Consider the following 22,526-nt stretch of genomic DNA (forward strand, 5'->3'; position numbering starts at 1 on the left):
TCCTTTTCCCTGTCAGCATACGACCTCCGATCTTAGTCGAAACGCTCGAAACGAAACTGAGACAGGCTCCACTCCAGCAACCTGTCAAAGTAAATTAACTGACAGCGGCTGGGGACAGAACCCAACTCAGTCCCGAGGTCAAGCAAATACGGCATAAGGTGGCCTGTACCATGGTTGACCTCGCTGGGAGAAAAGGGATAGGAGTTCTGTATTAAAGGTGAATGGCGACATAGTTTGGGCTCATGTTGTATGATAATACAGCTTTGAAAACCAGAAGAAAGCATGCAACTCTTCCATGGAAAAAAATAGAAAAAAATCTACACTTATACGGAATAAATATCTCGCATGGCGTTATTAATTTTGCAGTCTCTCGTTATAGTTATACGAAGGTATGTAATTGTATACAAACATAGATTAGTTTTTTTCTAGTCCAAAAAAATGAGCATTAGGCTAGCGATTATTTTTATATTTTTTTGTGAATTATGCCTATCGTCCAGTACGCCTAACGTAAATTATGCCAACCGTCTATTATTCCTAACGTCTATTATGTTTGACGTACTTATGCCTAACGTATGTATGCCTAACAGACTTATGTGAATTAGAATAATTCATCGGATGGATGAGTTCCTGAATCCAATCATCCTACAGTTTGCTAACCGTATAAAATTGCCAGCGTTCCGGGTACCCGGGTATCTTGTCGACAAAAGGCAAAAAATCCAGAAGTTCGTCCTTAGGTCCCCGTTTACTGTATAATAAATGTTATCCATCCGAAAGCTCCGTTTGGTGATGTTCTAAGCAATCGCTAAGTGTATATCAATTGTCAGCTTGGAAAGAAACATTGTAATTTCATGGGTTGAAATCTGAAAAAGGTACCTGGGTACCCTGTCGGACACATAACGGACAAGAACAACATAACTGTTCCACTAGATCATTTAAAATAGGTTTTCTTATAAATAATCAATGGCAATGGGGTAAATCAAATATTTGATCTTGTTCTTTATATTGGCTGTTTTATAATCCTTTTGAGGCCACCACGGGCAATTGATATGAAACATTCATAGCCGTGAAGTTACGATGCGAAAAATATTGCTCATGTCATCTGTGTCACTTTCAGATAAGATGTTTCGTGAAAAGCAGTCACCCGTTCTCGTTTATCTCGATTGCGGAGCGGATGCGAATCGTGTCATCAATTCGATAGACGGATGTGACTTTGCTGTATTTTCGGGGACAGCGTGAAGGTAGCGCATTTGACCCATGGTTAAAAGGTAGCAGGATTGAGTACTGCCTTTGGCGATTTTTTCAGAACGTTCATTCTTCCGTTTCAACCATTCCCTTTTAAATCTAGCAAATATGTCGGCCATATATTGTTTTTGAGTGGTATTACCTGAGATAGAAGAATACAAGACTCAAAGATATTATTTGTCTCTTGAGGTTTGTTTTGTGTATGTCCCCCGAGTGTTTGAATAAAAGTCAATTGAAAAAACATTAATTTCCATGTCAAAGTGTAAAATTTTGAAAATTTCGACCATTTTTGCAAATCTGATAAGCAAAATTATTAACTTATGTCATCAATCATCCAGATCCAATTAATACTTACACTTTCTAAATTTTTATCTAAATCTACTTTCTCGATCTATTAAAGTATTTTTTTTCAATTTCTAAAATAATGAAGCAACAAGTTAGTCGCGTACCACCCAGCCGCTAGCCCTATTTGTCCTATATATTATCGCCAATCTTGTACGCTATGTATCAAAGAGCACACCCCCCAACCGGCGATACGATGATAGCAAGGGTGCTCTGGTGGAGGCCAGTTGCAAAGTCATATCTTCGGTGTCAGTCGCTGTTTTCCTCTCTATCGGTTCGGATGCGTTTGGCAAGGGAAAGTCCTGCAAACTGAAGAGGAAAAACAAACGTGCGCGCGAAATATTTACGATACATATTCCTGGCGAGCTTATTAGCGTCGTAGTTTGGCGTCGAAATCGTATTCAACAAGTGGATTAGGTTTTTTTGAGAGAATGGCTCAACCGCCCGTAATTAGAAACTTGAAAGAATTGTTGGAGCCAGTACTGGAACCGGGGATTACAGTGCTGGGTTATCAGGCATCCTTTCTGACAGCTCCAGGAGATAATTACGGAAGCACAATGTTGGCTTTGACGGTGGATACAATCAATGCTGCCAATGAGGTAGGATTTGTAGCAGGTGTTTTCTGTGGTAAACTAATGGTGCGATTTTTTTTGTAATATTAAAGTGTATTCGTGTAGAAAAATGAAAAAAAGAGCTTTATGACCACGATAAAAAATATTTGGTGATTGTCAACAGTCATGGTACGTGCAGGACGACGGACAAGGCTAATCGAAAACTTTACGTGGAAAGACCGTGAACTGATGAAATAGCAAGGAAAAGCTTTTATTACTCGTCACGTGTTCGGTGCTCACTTCCGTTTCTAGGTGGAGTATGCATATAAATACGTGCAGTAATTCTTCACCTAAGTGCTATTACTTGAATGGATTTTACATAGTAAATTGAATAGGATAAAACATGATTAGAATAAAAGCAATTAAGTATTCGGTCTGGAAAAGAACGGTGCTAAAAAGTACATATGGAAATCGCCAAATGTTTGAAATATTTCTCTTTCAACAACTCTGTTCCATGTCAGCAATCACCATCTCGTTGGTTGTGCATTTTAACTTTGAATTGTAGCATACGTTGCCTGGGGTGATGAATTTTAATCCCGTTCGATTGAGATTTTTCTGGCGTAAAAAATGTTCGCTATTGCTTATGGTGCATGGGTGACTTCATGCTACACAAAATAGAAACATGCATATGATAGTATATAAAACAATTCCAACTGCATTACTATGGAAATAATGGAAATAACGTTGAGATGAAGTAGTTGGTAAAGGAGGGTCAGCTAGTTAGTGTACTTGTAATAGCTTTTGGTACATCCCCTGTTCAATTTTTACATTTGCTACAGGGTGTTACAACAATCATAAGATGATGCCGTTTTTGTTGCGATTTTGGGTTTTTTTCAGTATAGAGGATTATCAACATTTTACTAATACTGTAGTAGTTTATTACGCGTTCGTAATTCCATTACGATAGTCATGTACAAAGGGGTAATGAAATGATTAAAGAAATTTTTTAGCGTTGTCCTACATGGAGACAGATATAGGATCTCCCTGTCAGAATCACTTACTCCATTTGCAGACGAGACGGTAAATTTCACCCACTAAAACATGGATGACCGCGAAGGGCTCGAGCAATTGTATGTTAACGTGTTTGTCGCGGGTATGTGATTTCGCGTTTATAAATTCGACTTTTTGTTGCCAGATCGCGGGCGTGGATGTGGATGATCGCGAAAGACTCGGGCGTTTGTATGTTGACGTTTTTGTCGCGTGTATGTAACTTCGCGTGTATAAATTATTTTTTATAACCGTGTGGCTGTCCACATATTCGCGTTTACTTAATTGTTCGCCAGCGGACCGTGAATCTTATATTTAATTTTTAGGGTATGGTTCAGATGATTGCAGTGAGTGAGCTCGCCTATCTCACTAGAGCTCCCTATCATGTCGCCATTTTTTTATTGGTCGAACTGAAGCCATGAGTTTAGGTTGTTAGGATATAGAGTAGAGACTTTCGGAAGTAACCGATTCATGATCACGCGAGCGGTGGGTTAATGCTTGAGATCGCGTTTATGAATTTATAAGTTCACTTAATTACCTGGTTGTTTTAATGTTGGCGAATCGCAGGTGTAAGTATGTGTGGATGATTACAATTACATGTTAGTCCCAGCCAACATTTTGATTCACTTTAATAAGATTCAATTTGATTAACTGTACTCTTCAACGATATGAATTGATTGTATAAAATGCACAGATCTCTTCTATGTAAACAAAAGTGGAGGCCATATACGTACAAAAAATCGGTATAGTAGAACTATGTGATTTACGACGAATTTTGATCTCATCAGAAGCATTATACAATCATCTAGCTTATCATTTTGAGTTTATATATGATCAACTTTACAATCACACATGAAGGTTTATGCAGCTTAAGGTCCCCAATGTGGTAAAAAGAAGTATTTTTTTTTAAATAATATGAAAATAAAATATCAGGATGAAATTTCCATCATTCTGTTATAAGACACAGTTACGCCCACGCTGGTAGATATGTTTTCATGGGTGAGGTTGGAGCTACTGGAACATCAATTATTAAAATTACCTGCTACGATTTACATCCAGTTTCGAACCTGAGATCTTCGTATTCCCAGCATAGCCGCTATGTACTCATCTATTTATACACTGTCAAGCAACGATTATATTTGATCATTTTTATCGCTTTGTGATTACGATCTAAAAATACCATAATCCAACCTAAATATGGCACTCCAATGATACCTTCTATACCTGTCAAATCACAACCTACATTCTGTACTCAAGCCATTTTTTATTGCTCAAATATTGAACTAGTATGGCAGACATTTTGCGAAGTGCTATAAGGAGGTGACTATTTTTTTGAACGATTTTGCAGTTTAATCTTATTGCAAATTAATTTCTATACAATGTTTCAAAATTGTCTTTATTATTCCGCATGTACAATTTTTTTTTAAGTTGTAGTGGACTAATAAATAACTTCAAGTCAACATTGTATTTCGGTCACATATTTGCATTTTTTGTGAACTTTTTACAACAAAACATAGTTTTTGCTTGCTATTTATAATTTTGATTTAGTCTGTCATTATTTGTAATTTATTGTAAACTTTTATATACGATTGCTGGTTTTCTGGGGTGTTTGTGGCCAGGTTTGTGTTATCGAGAAGGCCCCGTTTGTACGTTTGGAATGAGAGAGATTGAGAGTGTATATGAGAGAATATGCGATTTATTGTGTTAGTGAGTGTTAGTATGAATCTAATATAAGATATAGTAATAAAAAGAAAAATAACACGCCGAATAAAAAAAGGAAAGGAATTAAGTAGAAGCCTATAAATTGATCTATACACTTTTTGGTAGAACACTTTTTACTTGAACTTGTCTACATGCCAGCAATTGATACTTGAAAAAACTCAGTGTCCTCGGCTTGGCTTGAACCCAGACCAACTAGAATGAGTGGCGGTCACTAGAGATGGGCGAAACAGTTCACTTCGAAGAACCATTCCCGACTGAACAGTTCTGTAAAAAGAACTAGTTCAGATGAACCGTTCTTCCGTTCAGCTGATAATTTACTTGTATCTAGCGAATGTCTCTCAAAACATTCGATTCTTGGAGAGGAACCAAACAGATGCTGCCCAAACTATTATACCCCTGTATGCTTAACAAGTTCATCAAGGGTAGCGATTTCTTCATGATGTATAACTAGAGAAATAGAGAATGTGATGAGTCGTTCTTCGCCGGTTCCATTCTGGGAGAGCACAGAGAGCGGTTTGTGGGACGGCAAGTCGGTTCATTTTCATTCGTTCGCCTAAAAATCGGTCCGAGAAATTCGCCAAACGGCTTTAGGTCAGGTTCAGTTCATTCGCTTTGAAGAGAATTGAGAACTACCGTTCTTTTAAAAAGAACTTCCGTTCGCTCATTCTCTTCGAAGAACCAGTTCACTTGAACCGTTCGCGAACGAATGGCCCATCTCTAGCGGTCACGCTTACCACTCAACCACCGGCGTCGTCGCTAACAGTTTCTGTTTTGTTTGAGTTCATTAATACATAGTTACCAAATATTTTCTCTTGAGAATTTTACAATCGTTAAGACCTGACGAATCATAGGTTCAATTTCCCTGCTTCACATTATTTCCACGGAAATAAATTCTTCAAAAGTATTACGTATTCGAAGGATTCCAAAATCTAGATACTCCTGTTAAGTTTTGCAAAATTGTTCCCTGTGAATAGAGTTAAAATTGCTTTGTAGAGAATTATTTCAGGGATCGAAGAATTCTCCTGAACGTTAAAAATCAACTTGCGATATATTTAATTCGTAAGTTCAGTGATATAAAAAGTAGGATCTGTGAAAGTATTTGAATATTTAAATAGATAAATCAGCATGTGAACCGTTTCTTCACATCTCCAAATCGCCTTCTAGATCATAAGTTTTAGGACAAATTTGACATTCTCTTCTCTGAAACATTCTTAGTAACGTGTACGCGGTAGCCATCCCGATATGTTCCGACAGACTATGTTGCTGCCGGCTATATGCGTACAAAATTAGATTTTTCCTAATTTTAAATGAAAGGCAAACATATAGTTTAAAATTCAACTGTGATTGCCTAGCCGCCAAAATTGAATAAATCGATAGGTTTGTTGTCACTTACTGTGAAATCTTGGGAGTAAGGGGAAGCGGTGCAGACTTTTGGACGGACGGGTTTTTTTGAGACTGTTATCTAATCCAAATTATGAAGTCACTGTTTTTGTTTCACGTCTCACATACGAGATAGGTCGAAATTGTACATGTGTAGTTCCAAAGTCGGGAGCACAATATAGGGCAATCAGTCAGCGACATTGACCGGTGAAGTTACTGCTGATGTTGGGCATCGCTAACAAATGCGGTAAATGAGGTACGATTCTCGAGTTTATTCAGTCGCTCGCTGCCGTTAGGCGGAAGTTTGTAGTTTAGGAAACATAACCATAAAACACATGTTTAATGGGAGCAATGGGACGTATGGTTAGCAACGAGTTCGCCAAAATTAATTGATGTGAAGGAAATATAGGTAAACGTTCCCTCCATTTTCTATACTTTTTCTTTTTTCGGTTGCACAATTAATCAGTCGGAGACGTGTTCATTTACGCCACAAAGGCGAAGTTTTCGGGTTTGGTGATACATTATCGGTGGCTTCGCTGATGGTAGATGTATAAATAAATGAAGTGCAAGCTGCTCTGTTTAGTAATCAATCTGGTCAAATCTAGCAGTGGGCTGATTGATACCTTCATTAAAAAGATCTTTTGTTTTAACCAAAATATGCGCGTTACGTTATATATTTTTTCCCTTTTCTGTCCAACTTTCCTTAAGGGAATACCGTATGCGTGATATTGTTTGCATCACCATAAGGTTTCCGTTTCACCTGTACACACCATACATTTTTTGCATGCATGTAAGCTATATTACACAGCAAAAAAAAAGTCGTGTAACTTTACGTCTTGCCAGAAGCACATAAAAGGAGCGTCCCAATTTACATAAATTTACATGTAATTACATGTAAAAATATGAGTTGTTCGGCTTTTCTTAAGTCATTCAGCCTAAGTTTTACATCAAAAGAGTCTCAATATTTAATTTTACATATCATAGCATGTAAAATCCTTATACCGGATGGAAAAATACATCGTTACGTTGTTTACGTCAAATGTAATTTTAATTTTTTCTAAGAGTGTATATTATTGTAGGCAGTGAATAAAAGAAAACTTTTTTTTGACATTTGTACCAAAACAAAGTGGTAACGTATTCGTGATTTTTCCCACGCGCAAATTTCGCCAGAAGTAATTTGAAGAAGTGTTCAGGTCCGAAAAAAGGGTTTCAGACCGAAAGGAGGTGTCCACAAACCTTTCTTTGTATTCCAAAAGTAATCGCACCCATCAAAAATAAGACTCGTGATAATCTTGTGCGTTCAGTTAGGAGAATAGTGAAGAAATATGGGATCAGTGGTGTAACGACACGAAAGATCGTAAAGGAAGACGACGGGTTTAAGTGGAGGACACAGAAATATACGCAAATGAAAAATAACTACCTCCAGAAGCTACAAGCCAAGCGTAGTAAGGGGTCGTTCATAAACCACGTAAACTCAAAAGACAGTTGGGGGGGGGGGGGGTCTGTCAAGCAAAAATCTATCTTTGTTTACGAGGGGGAGAGCGGTGTTCGCAAAAGTCTACTGTTATTCTCGTATTACTAATTATAAATGGAATTCAAAGAGAGTTGTGCTCAACATATTAGTCGATTCAGTTAGACGTATATGTGCAGACGCTTCAAAGCTAGTACACTGTTGAAGAAACTAGTCTTTAGGTGACCACTCAACTCAGAACCCACGTAATTTTTTGGACAAAATAGCAGCCCAACACGTTGTTGTTTTATGTGTATATTAGGGTGGCACGAGGATGTATGAAAAAAATTGAATACCGCAGAACCAAGTTAGAAAAATTCCTAATCCTTCAACGAACTCCTATGCTAAATCTGAATCAAATCTGTTGAAGCATGTTTTAGCACAAATGATTCTAAGTATGTATGGAGTTTACTATGAGAAAATAATACATTTTCATCAAACTCATAAATATGCCGCCTGGAGCCCCTGAAAAATATATTGTATACTACATTCTATAGATTCAGTCAAGAAGAACAACTTCTTCTAAAGTCAGTTCATAGCTATGACAACTGGTTCATGAGTTATTGCAAAATTAAACTTTCGTTGCCCTGAAAGTTATGAAAATAGTGCTGTCTCTGGCTAAGATATAGTTTTTACAATATTGAGAAGGCCTTCTCGCTCAAGCAATGGGTGTGTTCCTAGATATTCTAGAAGCGAAGCGCGGTCATAGGGTATCTAGATGTATCTCGGGTTGGATAAACGCAATGCTTAGTAACCGCATTCTTTGCTCGTCTTTAAGACAGGCTGAGATACGGAGAATTTCCTGTTGTCTTCAGGGTGGCGTTCTATCACCTTTGTTATGGAACCTGGTTGTCGATGGCTTGTTAAAGAAACTCAATGAGCTTTGATTTCCAACCCACGGGTTTACTGACGATTACCAAATAGTAATTACTGGACTTAAGACAAGCATTAGGAGCTGTCGAACAGTGGTGTCGACAAGTTAAATTACCAGTTAACAAAACTTCAATGGTTCTCTTCACGAAGAAGCAACAACCGGCGTTCGTCCCTTGCAGTTCTTTGATTCTGAGCTACTGTGTGCAGATCAAGTCAAATACGTTGGAGTTATATTGGATTCCAGCTGAATTGGTCTGCCCACATTGAGTTAAGAGTCAAGAAAGCGTGCATGGCCTTCGGGCAGTGCAGACGAACTTTTGGAAAGACCTGGGGTCTCAAACCTAAATACATCTACTGGATTTAAACGACAATAGCACGTCAATACTGTCATATGAATGCCTTCCCGATCAGAAACACATAACAAATAGATTTCAAAACTATATCTCGCTCTGTAACTTGTTATAATTATCTGTTATTTTAACTACTAACGAGACCAAATTTATAACACAGTATGTTACGACAATTGCATTCTGTTATAATCTTGTTATTTCATTCTGATCGGGTTGTGTGGTGGCGAAGGGGAGAGGAGATGACGGTCCAGTCAAAGCTAAACTATCTGCAAAGAATGGCGCTCATGGCGTTGAGTGGTGCTTTCACCACAACTCCGACCGTTGCCCTTGAAGCCCTTTTAAAAATTAAACCATTACACAAAAACCTCAAACAGGTTACTGGGCTTTGGAACAGTAAAAATGTTGATCTTGCTACCAGTCATACACAACTGTGGTCACAAATGATTACATGGGGTGAAGATATTCTTGCTCCCAGTGATATTACACTCAGATGTAGGTTTCCTTGCAGGATATTCTATGTCAAGCTAGCGATCAAGTGTCGAACTCAAATCGAAGAACTATGCATTGTCAACACTATCTACCTTGTCTGGGTGCCCGAACATTCCGGTATTACTGAAAACGGACGGGCTGACGAATTGGCAATGGAAGGTTCAGCGATTGACTTCGTTGGTCCTGAGCCCGTCCTGCCAATTTCGACAAATAGGATAAGGGAAAAATACGGTAATGGGCTTCGTCCGAGCACCTTAATTATTGGAGAAATCTACAAACGTGTCGCCAAACCAAGGCGTTTCTAGAACAACCGTGCTCAGTGATTGCTAAAAATCTCCTCTATTTTTCAAAACTCCACTGCGGCATGCTGACCAGGACTTTAAACGGCCACTGCAAACTCAATTATCACATGGCAACTATTCGGCGCGCTGAGTATTTTTTATGTGATTTTTGTGAATCCGACTACGGAATCTCATGTCGTCTGGTATGCAACTGCCTAGTGCCTAGCAGTAGCGCAATTGTGATTTCGAGTTTTCGGCCGTTCTTACATAGACGACAACGTGTTTGGACGACTGAAACTCAGAGGCATACTAAAGTTTCTTATCCAATGTGGAAAAGAGCTTTGGGCTTACTCGCAGACGATTTGAACTACTTGTGAGTTTAACTTACCAGCTGTTTGTTTTTGTGCTGTTATTTTTTCCACTTTTCCAATTCTACTTCCTCTCTCCTGCTTCTCCTTTCATTCCGCTCAGAAAATGATGCAAAGACACGGCAAGCCACAAATCCCCGACTTCATACGGGGAACGTTCCATTTGAACGTTATTCTGATTCCTGATACAAATGTTTGAAACATGCATTTTAAGGAGCCAAATTTTGCTCGGCATTTATTTTGTTTCTGATTGTAAACTGTCAAAATCGTACTTTGTTATAATATTGGAAACTATTACTTTTGCTAGAAAATACAGTAGACGGGCGTTTCTCAAAGGCACAGTTCTCCGCAAGAAAAAGAAATGCCCAAAATATTTGAAAAATAACAATTTTCTATTTACATATATTATATACTAGCTGTAGCCCGGTGCGCTTCGCTACACCCGCTTCAACTAAACGAAATATTTTAAATATACTAAAAATAACAAATATTTTTGTTACTAAGAAGAAACTTATTGTAATTCTCGCGGATAGACAATGTTCTTAGTTTGACCACCTGGAGCACAATTAAATAAATTGCTCTGTTTTCCTACACACAATCGTTTGAAATTCCTTGGTATCATTCAAATTCGAGGTAGCAATACATCCTTTATATTTTCTAGTTACAATGGTCGCTTAAATGAAATTTTTCAACCAAAGCACAGTTGTGGTGGGTCGATGTTGCGCAGTAACTAATATAATAGGCACACAAAGTTTCAATTGCAACACATGCGGTGCACAGTGTTGCAAAACGACGTTTTCACAATCAAAATTCAATAACTCCTGAATCATTGGTTTTGGAGAATGGATTTTTTCGAAGAAGTTTCTAGATAAAAAATATAGATGCATCTTTTGATATAATGAATTGAGTGAGTAATCCTCTAAAAGTGAGATAGAAAATTTATTTCCCCAAATAATTTTGCTAGAAGCTCGCTGTCTTCAGTAAAGTTCTAGAAAATATTATTGTGAAAAACTTTACTGAAGATACTAAAGCTCAATATAGTAACTGTAGCGAGATATGTAGGTTTACTTGGGATAGACACCTTAAAACAGTTTTTCGAATATAACTTTTTATGATTACTTTTTATTATTAAAAGTGTCTTCCATAAAGTTGTTAAAAGCGATAAAATACACATTTTTATAACAACGATGAATCTGTAGCTCTCGAAACAACAAAGTTATTGTCAATTTTCGAATATTTTTAGGTCAATTTACACCTTAAGCAACTTTCTTAATCGCTAAAATTCGTAGAAAGAACTTTTTTCTTTCGATTAAATATAAAATATAAAAATATAACGGAGTGTTGATGGACGTGGGTAAAGTTAATTCATAAAAAATGGCGCATTTAAAAAAAATATTTTGGCGATACAGAGAGTGTTAGTATATTCATTCACTTTCCATATAATCACTGCACAATTGAATGATATTATTTCAAATATCATAGCAGAATACTGAAAATTGAGCCAGTGACAGAGAATCTCTACAGGTATCTCGTTGAAAACTTGCTTTGTGGTGTACATCATAAATCAAAATATATTCGACCAATTGCTTTCAAGGTTTGCACAGTTCTTCTACATATCCCCAGGTATTGATCGAAGCTTTTATTTTTTCTTCATATTTAAATTTTTCGTAGCATTCTGCAGCCAAAAATGCAATATTCGTTACAAAAAAAAATTATAAAACTTATTTTTGTGAACAATGTTATGATCTTTAATAATGTTATGATATGAAGGAGAACTGTGCAAAATTTCAAACAATTTGGTTCAGTAGATTTTGAGTTATGCTGTACATCGCATTTATTCGAGGTGTCTCCTGAAAATTCACTGTAACACACCCAATTTTCAATATTTTGCGGTGAACATTTAGGAAAATATTGTTTAAATGCTGCATTATGGACTGAATAGACTAACACTCTCGGAATCGCCAATTTTTTTAGTACGATATTTTTTTCAACAATAATCCTACCCCCTTAAGCAAGAACTGATTTCATCAGTAGGTGTCGACTAACGGGTTAAATTTGACAAAGATCGCCGACCACGCCACCAAATATACGATTGGTCCTTTTTATGGGTCATCGTGAATTCGTCCTATATAACAGTGTTGTATTCTTTCAGCATTTTGCTTACACCCGAATTTTGATTGATATTGTAACGTTTTTACGTATTTTAGGACAGAGCTGTTCGTCCATCATCCAGCAATGTTGATTTAACTTCAGCAGAAGCGATCGCCAGTGCAATTTTCAATTTCATTTTCGACAAATTATTGCAATTCATCAGTATTATGCTGTCTTTCGCGTAATAGATCTCTATCAAATAAATTCTTGCCATTCCATTTATGTGTTGGTAAACATACATGCAACAAAATTGTAGATTTTTGAAGTAATTGACAGATATTGCATCAGAAACCCTCCCTCTCCTTCAGATTTCGAATCCAATAATCATGTCCACCTTCTTGGTAGAAGAAATACTTATGCCAAATCCTATATAATATATGTAGCTAAAAAAAGTTCTTCAGTACACCCCCCCCCCCCCTCCTTTTCCTCGGCTTAGGTACTTCTCACCCTCCCCGTCGTGCACAAAAACCACCCCATGACCATCTCCTTAGTGGAAGAAATACTTATGTCAAAATTCATCGCTAATAATCACATTGAATGAATAGATAAGGTTTACTTCAGAACTCTCTTCTCCCCCCCCCCCCCCTCTCATGGTCCACTCCTATCAACCATTGGCTCAGTGGGAGAGATACATATGTCAAATACTAATAAATTTGGAGATATCAATAATTCTTTGCCTAAAAAACACCCCCCCCCCTTAAACTCAGTGTACCCTCCCCCCCCTTCCCAAAAAAACCATGACATGAACATCTTCTTGGGGGAATGAATACCAAATTTCATCAAGATCGGACTTGTAGTTTAGAAGTAGTTAGCGGACATACATACAAACATACATTGATTTTATATATATATATATATATATATATATATATATATATATATATATATATATATATATATATATATATATATATATATATATATATATATATATATATATATATATATATATATATATATATATATATATATATATATATATATATATATATATATATATATATATATATATATATTTGTGCGAGAATTTGACTTTATTCGGTATAGGTATATGTATACCAAATGACTACAAAATAATAGCTTGAATTTTGAAATTCTTTTGAAACAGTTGACGAAATAGATCCGCCATTTTGAAGTCGCCATTTTGAATTTTCGAAAAAAAATCATTTTCTCATTATCAATAAATAACGAATAAAAGATCAAAAGCACAAGTTCGTATGTCTTTTCATTTTTGCTTTGATTTTCCTCCGAATCCAGGAGAAAGCCCCCTTAAAGAAGAATACGAACAGAAATAAGGAGGAGAAACGAAATTATGCTTTCGCTTCGCAAATATTTCCGACATTTGCTATATGAAATTTCGTTTCACAGTCAATTTTTGTAATACAAAAGTTATGTTACAATACAAACGTCTTATTTCTAATACATAGTTTCGTTTGGAAAACATCCATTCGATATTTGATTTATTTCGCACCGCGTTTGCCGTATTGCGTCACTTATAACATTTTCGTTTTTGTTCCTGGTGCAGTGTAGTGAAAAAAAGAGATAGACTGATTACATCCAAGTTTGAATGAATGTAGCACCGACTACATGCAATGTTCAAGACGAAAATGACATAAGTTAGCACAGGGAACAAGGCATCTCCATTAAAAAAATGCAATGGACACGCCTATTTTCCTATTTACCACTATCGTAGTTTATGTGTACGAAGTGAGCACATGTGATTTTTATTATAAGATTTTGAGTCTTCGATATGATGCACTGCAGATCAAAGCTACTATGGGCCGATTTCTTCTTACAAGCTTTACTGTTTAACCAGGTAAACCAGTGCGCACCACCTGGGTATTTTAAAAAAAAATTACGAATATAAATCGATGTTGCCAGATCGATTTTTAAAAATTCAAAATTAAGGTAAAATATCGATTTTGAAAAAAATCGCATCGACATCTCTCATTCCTAAGCGCGAGTGAAGAAATCGGCCTTATTAGTAATAGATTTGTATTGCAGCAGTGTTGGATTTTTTTATACCTTAATGTTCCTTGTGTTTATTTAAATTCTTTTAATAGACCTGTACCAATTAAGGGTGGGCGAAACTTTATTTTTTCGCAAATTGTCGGAACGAAACGAAATTTTTCGCAAAGTTTGTGAAACGAAACGTTTGGGAAAATTTCCTTTAAATTCGCAAATTTCGCCGAAATTTTGCGAATTTTTTTTGCATGTTTCGCAAAAAAACGAAACTTTTCGAAATTTATCAATATTCAATTAATTTTAGAGTTGTTTAACTGTTTCTTGGTTAAATCTATTTTACACAAAAATAATAACTTGCAATGACTGGACAGATTCCGATTACTGATCGGAGCAGCGATTTACCTGATATGGCATGCACGTGGTGCACCAATGAAAAAATTATTCAAAGTACATTATACAATTATATCACAGAGAAAAGCCGTCCATCTCGAGCGTTAACGGCCTATTCAAAGGTCTGCACCAGGTTGACTAATTTACAAATTTAATAACACAAATTATTAAAATCAAATTTTGGGATAAGCTAAGCTAAGAAAAAAGTTTTCATAATCGAGTTTCCGTCGCTTAACACGGAAGCAATACACGTTTTCCTTAAATTTTTTTTTGGAAAGCTTTGGATAGTCTTTGCATTTATTCGTCAATATTTTGGAAAAAAAATCCGATGAAACAGACTCACAGTTCGAAAGGTAATGATCTACCCTTTCCAAAAATGTATAACGTGGGTAGATCAAATATAAATTTACTAGGGTGTCATGCGACTAAGCTGTAACAAGTATAATTTTTGGCCATTCTTAATTTTTTATTTCGATTGTGGTCGGTTGTAACTCTACATGTGATTTTATATTATTGGAAAGAGAACGTGCTTTGATCAGTTTATTGATTGTATTGATCGGGCAATTTTCACACGAAATAATGACCAAAAACCAAAGATAGAATGAAATTGGATATTACGAAATAATTCTGTTTTTTTGCTCAGTGACCTGAAATGGGCCCAGAACAGACTAGTATAATTAATGAAACGTTTTTGCTGTCTTATAATTTCTGGGGATCCTCTATTTCCAGGTCTTGTAACTGTAATAGAAGTTCCAGTAGAAATTTTCCACAAAATGTCCTTCAAACCTAATCTTTTTATGCTAAGAAATTTCATTTTGCGCATTTGAAGCACTGAGAACTGACATACAAGTAAAGATTTAAACTTGTGTAAGAAATTAAACTGTCGCTTTGAAATGACATCAGCAAGTAGCAACTTGCCACTGATCGGCCAGCAATCGCTATACGGGACTTGTATGCAAACTTGGATACAACGGTGATTCACGCATGCGAACTTATATGCGATGGTGATTTTCAACGTATTTTCGTTTAAATGTTTACATAAGTTTTTCGGGAATGTTTGTTCTAGCTTGTATGTCTGTTTTCTGTGTTTGGAGTTATGATGTACGGAAAAGGTACATTTTTCGAGTTTATCGTTTATAGTCTAACAATTATTACCCGAAAACGAATACTTGTTCCGTCATTAAATTTAAGTTGAGAAGCTTGAGCCTCAAACAAGGCTTAGATCGGAGCGGACATAGCGTAGTTGGCCTGGTACGCAACTCGCCTGTTCTCGTGTCCCAACTCCGCACATAGGGTTGGAACTTTCTCTAACCCGTAAAAGATGCAAATGACTAAGGTTAAAACCTCTATAATCGAAACAAAAAAGGCTTAGATGTAACAGTTCAGAATTCGCTAGAATGCAAACTAAATGAGTTATAATTTTCTTTTGCTAGATTGTTTCTGTGGTCCAGTAAGTCTTAGGCTAACTCGAAAAGAGATAATTGCTCTAATAATATATATAGCTTTTCCTGACTATTAATATACAGTTACACATTTTTGAAAAATGTGTTTATTCTCCGTTCGCTTACCATGATTTAAAAACATATTTTTATAATTGGACACATTCAACTATACAAAAGTATTATAAAGAATTAACTTTCCTTCTATCAAAAGATTTTTGAAAAATTTCGCGAAAGTTCGCAAATGTTTTCGTCAAAATAGAATTTCGTGTTGCGAACAACATCTACTTCTACAATTTCGTTTCGTATCGTTAAGAGAATACGGAAAAGTTATTCGTTTCGTTTCGTACCGCATAGACCAGAATCGCGTTTCGCCCACCCTTAGAACCAATCTTGTACGCAGCTCACCTAGGTTCGATTCCTAACTAGGGTTGTGGTACCGGTAATACCGGTAACGAAAATCCCGGGAATACCGACCCATTTTTGGTACCGTAATACCGGTACTGAACTAAAGCCAGTACCGGTATTTTCGGTACCATACAATTTTTATGGAAAACTAGCCAATACCCATCGCGCGTTGCTGCGACTTTCAACGCAATAGGAGGAAACACTATTTGTTCCGAAGCGCCATCTGGCGGGCAGATAATCCCCAACCAATAGCACACAAACACGCTCCATAAAAAATGCCTACTATGTATAAATTTTTACGGCAATCGGTTAAGCCGTTTGGGAGTCCATAAATCATATACATACAAACTTTGACTTTTATATAGATAGATAGATAGATAGATAGATAGATAGATAGATAGATAGATAGATAGATAGATAGATAGATAGATAGATAGATAGATAGATAGATAGATAGATAGATAGATAGATAGATAGATAGATAGATAGATAGATAGATAGATAGATAGATAGATAGATAGATAGATAGATAGATAGATATGTGGACTCTCTAGGGGGACCTGTTTCAAAATATCAGTCTGCAAGATGATTTTTAATTATATTAATTACCTTCTAGATAAATCATTGAGCTAACACCTTTGTGGGGGAATGAGGTGGGACCATCATCATAATAATTCTAGAAGTTAAACATTACTAGCTTCCGTTGTACTGAACGGTATGTTTAAATTGCTGCACTATTTTGTCGAAATTAAATTTTAACGATCTTGCACTAAATTTCAAAATATTCACATCTAGCGTAAGAGACGTAAAAATTTGCTATGATTTTTTTATTAGCTACAAACGACAAACGATTGGTTTCCATTATTCATTGTGTGGCGCGTAATAAGGCTATGGTCTAAGTTATGTCTGTATTTGGTTTGCTCATAAACCTTCATCTATAAAAGAACGAACAGTGATTTAGTAGCTAGAATTTTGGGCTTGGTGAACTGCTTCAAATGGTGCGATTTGTAATTATTGGTGATTGGAAAATTCTGCAACACTCCATAGTTTACAGGAAAGCAAGGAGCGTTGGTATGCATTAGAGAATAGTATGCAAATGACATAAAGGTAAACCAATTTACAGAAAAGCAAGAGGGGAAATGCGAGCAACCTGCTCGGATTGACTGCCATTCTCGCTTTGATTTACTGTTGTTAATAGGGTTTCTTACATGTACCATCTTTTGAAGTCGACGAAACATATAGGGTTAGAGATTTTTCCAAAAAAGATTTCTCGAACCCGAAAAGAGGCGAATGACCCTAAGGTTAAAACCTCTATAATCAAAATAAAAAAAACTTTACCAGTCAGTTACATTTGTACCAAATATTTTTATAAACCCTCACGATTTCCTCCCAAACACTTCATTAAGCTCATATAGGTGCGAAAAGCGTTTAAATGGTATCTCTATTGACATAATTAACACACCCTTTTTTTCAAATGCAAAACACGTACGCGAGAAGTCACACTACATTTAATTAATTAGTCTCAATTCAATTTGTCTCATTTATCGCAAAACATATCGTTCATCCGTGCCACTGGGAAGCAGACGAAACAGCTACCGCTGGTGGCCAAGATGAGACCTGCGAGTGAGGAATTTTTGGAGATATTCCAGATTGATGTAACGTTCGTGAAGGAGGCAGCAGTTTATTCGCAGATTGTCCCCACAATGGTGGAGCTACAACGGGAAGTCGGCTTTCCGGAAGCGGAAATAATTGACGTTTTCTGTCGTTGTTACAACACAAGAGCATCGCTGGATCCCAGCTGCAGGAAGGTGGATGCGGACGGGGTGATGCTATTAGAGAATTTGAAGCTTGCTGGCTACATTACCGAAGATCGGCGGAGAGGCTTCAGCCGAGAGCAGGCTGAATTTGTCCTAATGGTTGGTTACATTGTGCTGGTGAGAGTGGTACCTAGAAAAGTGCTAGCTGACATTATGTTTTATTTTCAGAAACTTTCTCTGTTCCATGCCATTCCCATAGCATTGCGTTACCTGAAACCGGATGTTTTCAAGACGAACCTGCAAAAGTTTCTGATCAAATTCGATATTGATGCTGGCCTTAGTGCTCAGACCGTCGAAAGGATGATAAACGTAATGCGTACTGATTTAATCAAAGCCGGCGTGGAGGAGCAACTGGCGGTGCGAGTAATGGCGTTGGTGGACGATTGTCGGCATCGTCAAGCGAAGTTAATATCGGATGAAATGACAGAATATTGTTCGATGTTGCATAATGATTTGTGGGTCAACAATATGATGATAAAGTATGGTATGGTATTGAAACTATATTACTCTGTTCCGATTATGATATATTATTTTTGATTTTAGACGATAGCAAAAAACCAATTGGTTTGAAGTTTGTTGATTTCCAGCTTATCCAGAGCGATTCCTTGGTACGGGATGTTTTGTTTTTCCTGCTCACAAGTGTCAGCGATCCTGAACTGGAAACTACAATAGACGAATATTTTGAAATTTATTTCAAATATTTGCTGTCGAATTTGACCAAACTAAACATTCCTAATTTGACTCGATACACTTACGAAAGGTAATTATAGAATTATTTCAAACACACTGTAGATAATGTTTTGATTTTTACTGCTATTAGTTTTAAGGCTGAAATTGATCGTATTGCACCGCGGGAAATTTACCACATACTGGTGATGCTAAGAGTGGTGCTGGCTAAGAAGGAATCGATCCCTGAGCACAGTGAACTTGATGCGGAGTTGTTTTGTAGGGAGAACCTCGTCGAGAAAGATTTCTACGATAAACTATTGCTGGTGGTCAAAATATTCAACCAAAAAAAGTGGGTCTAGTGATACTGACGCGTCGTGAATTTAACGAAACAAATTGTGAACGTACAAATAGTGATATGTGTTACATACTGTAGTAAGATAGGAAATGATTGGCAAACAAAAAGATTGATAGTTTCTTCGATAAGAAAACCAAAACAATGAAATTACTCTGGTCAATATTATTTTAATAGGTTGTTTACACAAAGCTTAGAACCATTCCAATGTACAATTGACGATGGCGCGCAGATAGGTGATTAGTTGACTAAACTAGTTAATGATTAGTGTATAGTGAAATAGTGCCATAACGCGGCGTTAATGTCAAGTACTGGTGTCATTACATTCGAAGAAATGAATAATATACTTTGTTGTCGAAAATTTTTCTTTAATTTATTATCATAACACTATGAACTTCTCCACATATGTTTACGAACCAAATATTTCAGAAAGCGAAACAAGTATAAAGCTGAATGGGCGATGTCTGGAAAGTGGGCAGAATGGGTTAGGAATTCCCCATTTTGCTTCGTTTGGGTTGTTTTTCACAGATTTAGTTGGATGAGACCTGGAGTTGTCAGTAGCATTATTGATAATAAAAACTTGGGCTTTGGTATCTAGCGGGGAAATTATATAGATCAAATGTGTTGGGGTGGTCAGCTGCCGTTGTGTGTGATTATTGCTTTGCAGGAAGGGTACGATCACCGTCGCCAGTGCGATAATCATGTTTTTTTCTGGGATGTCATCATAGCCAGAGATAGCAAAAGGGTTACTGCATTGGACCGGAGTCTCAAAGGTTGCGAGTTCGAATCTCGCCTCTGGGGGGAATAGTTTTCACATGCTTAGCTTCACTCACCATTTTTCGATCGCTTTTCCCTGTTGGATACCACCAGCCCTAAATAAGGTATTGGCACTTAAATAAAAAAAAAACCCACAAAAATTTAATTATTAATTTTGACATATTTTTGTAATTCATACTATTGCAGTCAAAAATACAATTTTATTTTTGAATATGATTCTAAATGCCATTTCAAATCAAAATGCCATTTCAAATCAAAATGCTCATAACAACAATTTTCTGAAATTTGTTGTTCTCGAGATATTTTGAATTTTGTTTTAACAACACAATTATTTTGGTTTATCACGACCTTTTCACAAGTTATTCGCATTTCTCTATCAACAACAATATTTTTTTTCAAAAACCTCGTAACATTTCCTATTACTTTCCCTTTGACATCAAGGCGATATTGTCAACCATTTCAAATCTACACGAAAACAACCAAAATATGATTCAACTATTTAGTTTAATCATCAGATCCTATTGTTAAATATTATTTTGATTGTTTTTGTACAACTTTAAAATGGTTTACAAAATCGCCTTGATGTCAATGGGAAAGTTACAGTGGTGATCTTACGTGGCTTCTATTTTGTCGGTTCTCACAGTAAAGAGGAACAAGTCTGTCTTTACCAGGAGTTATGTTGGTAGATTTGAGTGATTCGTAGTTATGCTGCCTAAGCTCGACCCCTGCCAACATTATTACAATATAGGATTTTAAGCCTGTTTCTAATGACCTTAAAACCTAAGTTGTATATCTTCACATCCTTGCTCTCACTTGAGTACTATGGCTCTAAATGTTCATAACTTTCCCCACCCAGTATAATCTCTAGCTAATTGAATTTCGTTAAAAAGTAAAATGAAAATGTGACTAGGGACCATCCATAAATGACGTAGCATTGTATGGGGGAGAGGATAGTTTTGTATTTTGTGATGATGTGCGACGACAGGGGGTAGGGAGTCATGTCATGCTAGGTAGCTTTTTTAACTCTCAAAAAGGCACGCGGGTCTTCCAGGCCCGGCGGCTATCGATTTCTTAGTTACAAAGCGTTATGCAAGCAGTAAGAGCTTGAGCATGAAAATTCCATTAACTGATGCTAAAATTCATCGAAAAAGTAATATATTACGGAAATATCACATATGGTGTGCTTCATAGATTCGTATAAACTTTTTACATGCACAAAAAGGCAAACGGGCCTAGCAAGCCCGCTAGGTATTTCGACATCATCTGTGCATACTGGTGATGCAAATAATATTCCTGGCACGTATGTTTGCATCCAAAAATCAATTTTTTATGAATCCATTTCAGTTTTTACAAATATTTCCTATGTTTTGAAGAACTTATCTTTGATCAAGTTAAAACACATTTACCATTTATTTGTATCATGTAGTTTTTCTCACGTAAATGCACTGTGCGCGCAAACTAGACGGGCAAATTTTTTTTAACTTTTTTGGAACACTGCTAAATCAAGTGTTAATTAGCTATACAAACCATATGTCACTTATGAGCTTTTTCCTATAGCTCTAGTTCACTCTCAAGAGTTTTGAAGTTTCTGTCATATATGAAAAATCGAAAACAAGAAATCAAAATTCAAAAAAAAAAATCCCACAGCTACTCTGCATACCTCAAAACTTCAGGTGGTGTAACTTTTTTAATAACGAACAACTTTGTTGAAAGTTGCATAATGATTGGAGGTTACCGGGCAAAGTTATTTAACTTTGAAGATAAGAAGAATTTTTGAAAATGTCCTATAAGCATGTGCGAGAAAGAGAGGCAGCATTTAACATTATATTACAACATTTTTTTACCACAAAGTCGGATGAATTTGCAGCCTTCTGTAATGTTAATTCGTTCATCTTCAGAGGATTTTAGGCCAAATAAGATAATACTGACATTTTTTACTGAATTTATTGTTTCCATATTCATATATTTTTACATACAAACTTAAAAATTCTTGTGAGTAAACCAAAAGCATCCCAACAAGTTTGTATTTGGAATGGGGCTATAATTTTGAATTTTTTCCTGCCAGAAAATGAAGTGAATGAACGTTTTCCAAGGACGAAGTTCTCCATTTTTAGCCTGTGGTAAAACAATATATTGCTCGACATATTCGAAAAGTGGTAATTATTTATTTAAATAATTTAGCTTTTGGCGTCAGCCAATGCTTATTCTAGTTAATCCCAAAATGAGTATTTATCGGGTATTCGTATTTTTACGAGAATTTGACTTTATTAGTATATAGTATAGCTAATAACTACAGGCGTGAGCTTTAGTTTTGAATCCTTTAAAATATTCTGAAACAACCTATCAGTTCTTCATTTTTCGCTTATATGTTGTTTTTTCATTTTCTATTCTTCATTGTCAAAT

At 36.3% G+C, this 22,526-nt stretch overlaps 1 protein-coding gene across 1 annotated transcript; it reads left to right on the forward strand.

Moving 5' to 3' along the window:
- The first annotated feature begins 1,818 nt into the window (after positions 1-1,818).
- On the forward strand, positions 1,819-19,707 carry LOC131678265 (uncharacterized). Its single transcript, XM_058958281.1, has 5 exons — positions 1,819-2,183; positions 18,092-18,424; positions 18,494-18,809; positions 18,869-19,085; positions 19,146-19,707. The coding sequence occupies exons 1-5, from the start codon at positions 2,016-2,018 to the stop codon at positions 19,351-19,353; spliced, it is 1,242 nt and encodes a 413-aa protein (XP_058814264.1). The 5' UTR covers positions 1,819-2,015; the 3' UTR covers positions 19,354-19,707.
- The last annotated feature ends 2,819 nt before the right edge of the window (positions 19,708-22,526 follow it).

This window comes from Topomyia yanbarensis, chromosome 2, assembly GCF_030247195.1.
Source record: "Topomyia yanbarensis strain Yona2022 chromosome 2, ASM3024719v1, whole genome shotgun sequence".
NCBI classification, from domain to species: Eukaryota; Metazoa; Arthropoda; class Insecta; order Diptera; family Culicidae; genus Topomyia; species Topomyia yanbarensis.

Excerpts from the sequence above, each read along its gene's own strand:
- LOC131678265 (XM_058958281.1), top strand. The coding sequence starts at position 2,016 with ATGGCTCAACCGCCCGTAATTAGAAACTTGAAAGAATTGTTGGAGCCA. Across the intron at positions 18,425-18,493 it reads AGGCTGAATTTGTCCTAATG|AAACTTTCTCTGTTCCATGC; the intron begins GTTGGTTACATT and ends TTTTATTTTCAG. Across the intron at positions 19,086-19,145 it reads ACTCGATACACTTACGAAAG|TTTTAAGGCTGAAATTGATC; the intron begins GTAATTATAGAA and ends TACTGCTATTAG.